Raw genomic sequence first — 9,669 nt, 5'->3', positions numbered from 1 at the left:
GATGGGTGTGATCCACGTGGTTGCTGGGAATTGAACTCAGAAGCAGCAGTCAGTGCTCTTCACCACTGAGTCATCTCTCCAGCTCCCGTTAGACATGTATGTCACCTCTCCAGCTCCCAATGGTTAGACATGTGTGTCACCTCTCCAGCTCCCAATGGTTAGATATGTGTATCACCTCTCCAGCTCCCAATGGTTAGACATGTGTGTTACCTCTCCAGCTCCCAACGGTTAGACATGTGTGTCACCTCTCCAGCTCTCAATGGTTAGACATGTATTTAATTTCCTTATTCTGGGACTGGGAAGATCACAGTGTAGGTAAAACACACACTTGCAAGAATGAAGCCCTGGGCTTAGTGTCCGAGAACACACATAGAATCTGGGCATGGTAAAGTACATCTGTTGTTATTACCAGTGCTAGACACAGGTGAGGCATGAGTATCCATGGGGATTTCAGGTCAGGCAGTCTAGCCAAAACAGCAAGCTCCTGTTTTTTGTTTTTTGTGTTTTTTTGAAAGCTATTTGTTTGTTTATTTCTTTATATGTACATTTGGTGTTTTGTCTACATGTACATCTATGTGAAGGAGTCAGATCCACTGGAACCAGAGTTATAGACAGTTCTGAGCCACCATGTGGATTCTGGGAATTGAACCTGGGTCCTCTAGAAGAGCAGCCAATGCTCTTAACCACTGAGCCATCTCTCCAGCCCAAGCTTGTGGCTTGTTTAGTGACATACTTTTAAGGAAATAAGGTAGATGGTCAGCAAGATAACTGTATGCAAAGGAACCTGTCACAAAGACTGAAGACTTGAGTTAAATCTTTGGGACCCACATGATGAGAAGAGAATCCAATCCTACAAGTTGTCCTCAGATCTCTCCACATATGCCATGGCAAGTGTGTGCCCAGACACATCACACACACACACACACACACACACACACACACACACACACACAAAACTTTAAAGTATAATATAGAGAGAGATAGACAGATGGATTAGATAAGATAGAGAACAGTAAAGGAAGACAGCAGATAAGGTTAACCCTAACTCCCACATGTGCACAAATAGGAGAGTGTATGTGCATAGACCACACCCACAAAATAATAAATTCCTTATTCTTTCTAATGTGTTAAATAAACTATCAGGCGTAGATTGAAAATGATGTCAAGCTCAACGCCAAAGCTTCGCTTTTAACAAGACTGAACATCTTTTATTTATATATTTCTGATATACATTAATAATCTTATACACTTAACTAAATCTAACAGTGGTGAAAGTGGAACATAAAAGACAATTTCAAATTTTAGTTTTGTTGAAACACTTTCTCACTAACTGGTGGACATGACCAAGAAATAGCCTTTATGAAGTTATGAGCTGTATATAAATTCACTTTTAAAACTGAAAGCCACACAGCTTTTAAAACGATGACAAATTTGCAAATGCACACATTCCATATGCAAGAAGATGCATGCAGAGATATCACATTACTCCATAACCTTAAAGCAATTTTCAAAGTAAACTGGAATAAGCATTCTAATATTATATATGTACATCAAGGCACATTCACTTCTTGTGCTTTAGGAATGATTTACATATAATCTATTTTATATCTTAATTATATATTTTAAGAAAGCTTCTAATATCTAAAAGCTTAATTTTAGCAATCATAGCTTGAACGACAGTCTTCTAGAGAGAGATATGGCATCTCCCCATGGTTATTTTCAAAATCTGAGTATTTGACAACTCAGAAGTGAGAAATAAAAAAAAAAAATCAAACACATGAATGGGTATAATTTAGTTTTAAAGTAACTTTTGAAAATACTTTCAGCAATTTGGTAGTGTCATAATCAATTTTTTATGTAATATAGTATACTAAAGGTTGCACTGAAGAATTTTCAACATTCTGAAATTAACAATTATATGACATCCATACTACTACTATAGATGTGTAGTTTTTCAACAAATTTAAACAAACATGATACAAAAGATAAACATATCAAACTTAACTTCTTCACTAACTTGTTCATTCTTCAGCAAAAGAAACAGGGTTGATTTTTTTTTTTTCTTTCATTCATACTCAGTGTTACCAAGCAGAAACTTCCTGGCAACAGTGTTCGATAACAGCACTCTTTTCTCCTGGCCAATACTTGCCTTGAAGAGATAGTATAGTAAGGCTCTAATAGGCATCTCATGCATTTTAATGGTATTTTAAAATTAGCTTTGCATATGGGTCTCCCATACAGATAAATAAATTATACAAACTTGATTATAACACAGAACTCAAGTGCTTTAAGATAGAATAGATTCTTGACTTAGAAGCAGTTAAAATAAATAGAGTCAAGAATCAAAGCTCTAAAGCATTTTTTTAAATGTAATATATTTATGCATTTTACAGATATGCTTTTTATATTAGAATTTTTAAATCCACAAACAGCAACTAGTCACAGACCCTCTGTACTGTAAACAGACAACAGGAGACACTAACTGCAGTCTTTTAAATTCAAAGTATGTAATAAAATAAAGTCAAATATAAACATTAATTCATAAAAGGCATACCATGATCAACTACTTCCATCCAACAGATTGTTTTCAATTTCTTTACAGAAAGAGGACTTTCTGCAGAACCCATTGGCCACACAAGAAGACTAGTGATGTCACCAACAACCCAGAGTTCCACAATGTGGACTACATGGTGGTGACATGAACTGTAAACGCATCCTCGGTGAGCTCCTCAGGCAGGCCTGCTGGTGACAGCGGCACTCACTCTGCCTCTGGCATATGTGCAACCTCCACTTCAACAGTCTGAATGGCTTCTGCAACTTCAGACAGCTTCTGTCCTTGCTGCTGTGCCAGCACATAGTTAACCACTTGCATAATGCTTTGGTCAGAGAGGGTAGACACCGACGGACACTCCTCGGTAGCTGCCACAGCTTCAAGAACTTCCATAGTTTCTCCTGTCACCACCACAGTCTCCAGTTCTTGAGGCCCACTGCTTTCTTGTTCCTGCATGTCCGCAGTTAAGATGCTGACAGCATGTTCCACTTGTGTTCCTTGGTTGTGAAACTGCAGAGTGTCTTTTTCCAGCATAATTTTGCAAGGCACATAGTCTCTGTGGAATTTAGTCATATGCTTACGAAGTGTTCGAGCATCTATGTAGGCTTCACTACACACAGGACACACATAGGGCCGTTCACCAGTATGTGTTCGGACATGACGCTTTAGTGAGCGGGCATCAGCCCACGCTACTCCACATGTTAAGCACTCGAAAGGCTTAACACCTATCCAAAAAGAAAGAAAGAAAAAAGAAAAAAATGTGTGTGGGGTAAGGTGCCAAACTCCAATCTCTCTATATATAGAAGATGGACTTGTAAATGTTCTTCAGTACTGTTTTCTACAACCAGCTCACTTTGATTACCATCATCTTTTAGTTAGCATCTACTAACTTTCAGGGTCTAACCAAGGTTTTACACAGTAATCTCTCTAAAGGTGTTCTCAAAACAGAAGTTACTACTGAACAACAGAGTCTGCAAAAATCTTATTCTTTCAGTGCAGTCTCACATTCCTAGGATAAGAGTCTCCAAATTATTAAGTTCTCAGACTAAGTATCATTTCTGTTACTCAAATCTTTAAAGATACAAGATGAATCTATGAAGAAAGAAGTCATATGATAACAGGCTAAAGAGCTGACAAAGTAAGACTGTTCCCTGACTCTCTTTTCTCAGATATGTATAGGCTACCTTCATGGTTGTTCATGTGTCTCCTGTACTCTCTCAGCTGTGTGAATTTCCTCCCACACTGATCGCACACCCGTTCCAGGTTTTGCTTTGCTCTTCCTTTCTTCCCATGGGTGGCCTTCTTTACATGTCTTCTGAATAAAGCTTTTTCATAAAATTCTTTGCCACATATATTACACCTAAAATAGAGAAGGCCCAAATTATTTTCTCCAAAGTAATTATGGACATAAGAATCAAGAATTGGGTATTTCTCATTGAGTTTAGAGCCTTCTAAGACCTACTAACCTGTAAGGCTCAGTGACAGAATGGGACTTCACATGGGAATACCAATCTTTCTTCCAGCTGTAACACTTATCACAAAACTGGCACTGGAATGGCTTCACACCAAGATGTTTGTTCATATGCTGGCGTAGATCTCTGGCTTCAAAGAAACTTTTTTCACATCTGAAATAAAGTTTAATTACCCAATTGAATCCTCTTTAAAGCAAGTCTCCAAGAATTCACTATATTCTTGTTTTTGAAGCTTCACAAAATTTAAAACATCACAGAGAGAAAGAGATCCAATTCTCAGTCTTGCATCAAGGATGCAAGGTTTAAGTTCTTTTTAGAACACTCAAAATGCTTGAGAGAAGGCTTCATGCAGAGCTCCCAAAAGTTACCACAAAGTGCATTTACTGTCCACCTCTCTTCCGCTCCCTCTCTTTGCATCCCCTTCAACCCCTTTCTCTTTGGGCCATGTTGGGAAGGCAGGCTCCATCATTGACACTAGGAATGAAGCAATGATTCAGGCCTAATCAATGAAGTAACAGCATTCCCTTGGTCGCAGCAATCAGCTTAGGGATGCCAAATGACTTAACTGGATCCAATGAGAGGGAAACAGGACTTTTACAGGAACTACCAGAAAAGACTCTTGACAGTTTGGAAGCTGAGAGGATGAGAGGCTGAGAGCACTGCCAGACTTTGTCCAGATGGAGCCTGAGAGAAACCAGACACTAGTCAATCTGAGTCCAGTGGCGACCCAAGCACGCCGTCCTTCAGACTTTCGTCTTCATTCAAGACAGTTAGGTTGCATCTGCTTTCACATGTAACAGCAACAAAAAAAAGTACAAACAAAAACCTGTCCCTGGGGCCAAGAGCTGGTGGCACACACTGTTAGTCACAACGCTTCAGGGACAAAGGCAGGCAGATCTCTATGAGTTCAAGGCCAGCCTAGTCTACATAGAAAGTTTTGGGACAGCCAAGGCTATTTAGACTCTGTTTCAAAAACAAAACAAAACAAAACAAAATAAAATTTCCCCCCCTATATTTGGGGTGCTTTTGGTTTGTTTGTTTTGAAACAGTTTCATTTTGTAGCCCAAGCATGTCTCCAATGTGCAATTTCCCTGCCTTAGCTCAAGTCCTGGGATTACAAGCAGGTGGTACCGTGGCCAACTCCATCTTTACGTTACAATAAGACTATTTGTAGTCAAACTAGCAAATACAGCAGAATAGGAAATGGCAGCAAAAACCTATTTATCCATAAAAGTTGTACATCACTTGGAAGTCTAGGAACTTATCAAATTTGGGTGTGTTAGCATACCCCTTAATCCCAGCATCCTCAAGGCAAGCAGATCTCTTTCATGAGTTCCAGGCCAGCCTGAATTACCCATAGAGTTCTAGGCTAGCTAGAGCTTGCACAGTAAAATCCTGTCCCCCCAAAACAGTGAATGACTTAGGAGAGCCAGAACTAAACAGAAAGACCTTGTCTCAAGAAACAAACAAAACTACAAAGACAAAAAACAAAAACAAAAACAAAAAAACCTTGTAAGACCCAGTAACTGATAAATGAAGACCTAGAGCTATAGAGCCAGCTCAGCAGTTGAGACCACTTATAGTTCTCCCAGAGGACTCAGGGATTCATCCCCAGCACCCACACAACATCTCACAACTGTCTTTCAGTCCAGTCCCAGGGAATCCAACATCTTCTGGCCTCTGCATGCATCACTCACAGTCATGGTGCACACACATACATGCAGGAAAATACCTATACACATACAATAAAGATAAATAAATAAGAAATTACTATCTAAGGTTTTATGGCATTTTGAGTTTACTCTGACTTCCTAATAAAGGTTCCTACTAGTAAGGACCTATAGCTGAAGAGCTATAACTGGTTTTTTGTTTGTTTTATGTTGTTTCATTGTTTGTTTGTTTTTTTGGAGAAAGGGTGTCACTATGTAGCCCTGCCATCCTCGAACATACAGAGACCCTGTGACTAAGAGTGTGCACCATCACACTTGGTCGAGAACTAAGGTTGTTTAAACTTACTGGATGGCTCACTGAAGGAACCTATCTTTTCCTTTTATATATATCCTAACCTTTGTATAACTGTGTGTTTGGAGTAGCAGAATTGTTTGTTGAGAATATTTAAAACCAAATAGATTAGCCAGTGTGTCTTAAGGGTAAGGAATACATTTTGTAGAAATGTAAAAATAAAAGCATGAGAATAAGATGCTCTGAGGAAAAAGAACTTAGAAAACTCTTCACTTCTTTCTGGGAATCAAGATGCATAAATACATAAAGGCGAAAATACAATGAGATACAACCTACAAAGTGGCTGGCCAGAGTCTGCACAACATGCTGGTGAACACTGACAAACTATTAGCTGAATGCTGGAAAATTCTAGAATTAGTAATCTTACTTGAACAAAATTATGGATGTATAAAGCTTCCAGCCTGGTGGTAATGGCGCACGCCTTTAATCCCAGCACTCAGGAGGCAGAGGCAAGAATATCTCTGTGAGTTTGAGGCCAGAGTGAGTTCTAGGGCAGGCAGCTAGAGCTGTTACACAGAGAACCCTGTCTCAAACAAACAAACAAACAAACAAACAAAACCCCCCAAAAACCTAAAAGTAAATAACAATAACAACAAACATTTAAGGTGATTAGTTTTTTTTCATTTTATGAACTTAACTTCAATTTTAAAAAAATGCTAGGTAATCTTGGAAAGTGAAAAGAGAAGAGCCCTAAGGAAAGAGAAAGAACATACAATGTTTCAAGGAACCTCCTACAAAGAAGCTTTGCTGGTTGTAGACCTCTGCCTTACAGTCTCCACCTCTAGGTAGGACCTTGGAAAGTCTCTTTAAATCACTATTTTAAAAAACTCTTAAAACGAACAGTAAGAGGTGGGTGGATTGATAACTCAGTAAAGTGAAATTATGGTTTAATGTAATCTTCGAATGTTTTCTTGTAAAAAAGCAATATCCAAATAAGTGAGCTTACATAGGGAAGTTATCATCACATAGTAACTACTTACTGAGTACAGTGATAGCCTCGAACTTCAGGCTTTGGCTGGTGTTTCTTAAGGTGCTTGCTAAGTCCAGAGCCCCTATGAAAAGACTTCCCACAAACTGAGCAAAAGTACTTGGACTCTCCTGTAAGAAAGCGAAAAGTCATGTTGTAGTTAGGCCGTCTTTTCAACATAATTAATTACATTTCTGGTGTAGTGCTTGTATCTAGTGCTGCTTATATTATTAGAATGCTAAATACAGGCTTCTCGATATGTGGGTGCTAAGGAGCCCGGCGTGGTGGCGCACGCCTTTAATCCCAGCACTTGGGAGGCACAGGCAGAGGCAGGCGTATTTCTGAGTTCAGGGCCAGCCTGGTCTACAGAGTGAGTTCCAGGATATCTAGGGCTACACAGAGAAACCCTGTCTGGAAAAACCAAAAAAAAAAAAAAAATGTGAGTGCTTCATAGAGATGCTGTGTGAACCTTGTTCCCTTGTGCAGGTAGAGGGAGAGGAAAAAGGAAGAGAGAGGTAAAAGAGACTGCCACGTGAGGAATAGACTATGATCATGAGACCAAGAGAAACAGCAAGCAACAAGAGATAGTCAGTATAGTGCTAAACCTGCCCAATCTAGGCTTCCAGTTTGTAAACAAGATACCTGGATAGTGTCTTTTATATAGGTAGCTAGGCTTATGAATTCTTTCCACATTCTGAAGTTAAAATTTTATCGAGACAAGAGTAAACAGTAACATTTTACAGAAACTTGGAGAAAAATGTCATTTAATTTTCTTTTCCCTTTCAAAACTGTCAAGATGTATTTAAAATGTGCTGGTTCTCTGTCACTGAGATAAATACCTTTGCAGGTGAGAGCTGAGTTATAGCAGTGATGGCATTCATAGGAGAGAAAGGAGGAAGAGGACAGGGGCTCCGCATGGAGATGCGGAAGTGGTAACAGAAGCATCCAAAGGGGATGCAGAGGGTACTCTAGACCAGGGGACACGCCTGCCTAGTGAGCTATCCCCCGCTGTCTCCACCTCTGCCCATTCCATGCAGAATGGGAATCCCAGAGCTGTGGCAGCTCTCCTGACACAGTGAACAGAAACAGAAAATTGGGACCAAGAATAGAGTCAGTGCCATGACTACCTGATGATGTGGTTTAGAAGTTTTGGAGGCATGGTGGTGCATGCCTTTAACCCTAGGACTTAAGAGGTAGAGGCAGGAGGATCTGTGAGTTCTAGGACAGCCTGGATGAAGATGATTATACTAGTAAAGGTCACTGTGCAAGGACAGAGGGCATCTGAAGACTCTCTGAACTAGAATAGTAATAGGGCACTGGCCGTTCCTACACTACTCTGCTTTACAGCACACCTGAGCATGGGCATGGGAGGCTCAGTGGGTAAAGCACCGGTTGCCAATCCTTTCAACGTTAGTTCAATTCCTTGTATCCACACATGATGGAGGAAGTGAACTGACTCCTGAGAGCTATTCTCTGACCTCTACACATATGCCATAGCACCCAAATGCCATACACAGATAAACACATGCATAAACACACATGGAATAGGTAAAAAAAAAAAAAAAAAAATTAAAGCATTTTTTTTAAAGATGTATTTATTTATTTCATGTATGTGAGTACACTGTCATTGTATTCAGACACACTAGAAGAGGGCATTGGATCCCCATTATAGATGGCTGTAAGCTGTTGCTGGGAATTGAACTCAGGACCTCTGGAAGAGCAGTTAGTGCTCTTAACCGCTGAGCCATCTCTCCAACCCATAAGTAAAATTTTTTAAAGAACATTTTTATAAAAAGACAAATCAGGAATTATATTTAAGAAAACTTTAAAATTTTACTACTCACTGAGGATTGAACGCATTAACTTACGAGCATATGAATTACTTCACTCTGGGGTTGAAATTTGAGACAAGGCTCAGCTATGCAGACCAGAATTGCCTAGAACTTATATAAAGCCCAAACTGGCCTTGACCTCATCCTCCTACCTAGTGATCCCAAGTTTTAGGAATATAATGTTCTGATATAAAGAATAATCAATCAACATAATACTAAATTAAAATTATAAAATAAAGTTATATCAATACGGGTTCTTTTATTACCTGTGTGAATACTCATATGTTCCTGAAGACTCCGCTTGGTAACAAACGACTTGACACACAGTTCACACTGAAACTGCTTTTGTGACTGATGCAGACTTTGATGCAATTTTAGACCATGCTTATAGATAAAAGTTTTTCCACACACCTAAGACAGAAATGTTTAATGCAGCAAAACAAAAAAGATTTAATTCCTGATGAATGTGAACAAACTATTATTGTAAATAGAAATGTTAGATGAAGCCATAAATACCAAGGATCTTAGCTAGTTGAGCCCTCTTCTTATTCAGTACAACTGCCATTTTTCTGAAAGTGTGCATAACAGTAGGCAAAAATCATTGTGCTAGCCTTGCCAGCTGGGCAAAAATACCTACCTTAGAGAGGCATGAAAGCTCAATTAAGAGCACTTCTCGCCGGGCGTGGTGGCGCATGCCTTTAATCCCAGCACTCGGGAGGCAGAGGCAGGCGAATTTCTGAGTTCGAGGCCAGCCTGGTCTACAAAGTGAGTTCCAGGACAGCCAGGGCTATACAGAGAAACCCTGTCTTGAAAAACCAAAAAAAA

The 9,669-nt window shown here is 39.5% G+C and overlaps 1 protein-coding gene across 1 annotated transcript in view; it reads right to left on the bottom strand.

The window, feature by feature from the left end:
* Nucleotides 1–1,184: 1,184 nt before the first annotated feature.
* Zbtb11 (zinc finger and BTB domain containing 11) overlaps nucleotides 1,185–9,669 on the bottom strand; it is a 35,195-nt gene continuing 26,710 nt past the window's right edge. Inside the window, exons 7-11 of the mRNA XM_021209630.2 lie at nucleotides 9,111–9,255; nucleotides 7,026–7,143; nucleotides 4,018–4,176; nucleotides 3,736–3,911; nucleotides 1,185–3,276 (exon numbers count right to left, since the gene is read on the bottom strand). Of these exons, the coding sequence (XP_021065289.1) occupies nucleotides 2,759–3,276; nucleotides 3,736–3,911; nucleotides 4,018–4,176; nucleotides 7,026–7,143; nucleotides 9,111–9,255 (1,116 nt within the window). The 3' untranslated portion in view covers nucleotides 1,185–2,758. The remainder of the gene's footprint in view (nucleotides 3,277–3,735; nucleotides 3,912–4,017; nucleotides 4,177–7,025; nucleotides 7,144–9,110; nucleotides 9,256–9,669) is intronic.

The sequence above is a fragment of the Mus pahari genome, chromosome 12, assembly GCF_900095145.1.
Source record: "Mus pahari chromosome 12, PAHARI_EIJ_v1.1, whole genome shotgun sequence".
Lineage (NCBI taxonomy): Eukaryota > Metazoa > Chordata > Mammalia > Rodentia > Muridae > Mus > Mus pahari.
The sequence above is the reverse complement of the archived record's forward strand: the minus strand, read 5'-3'. Positions and strand labels throughout refer to the sequence as shown.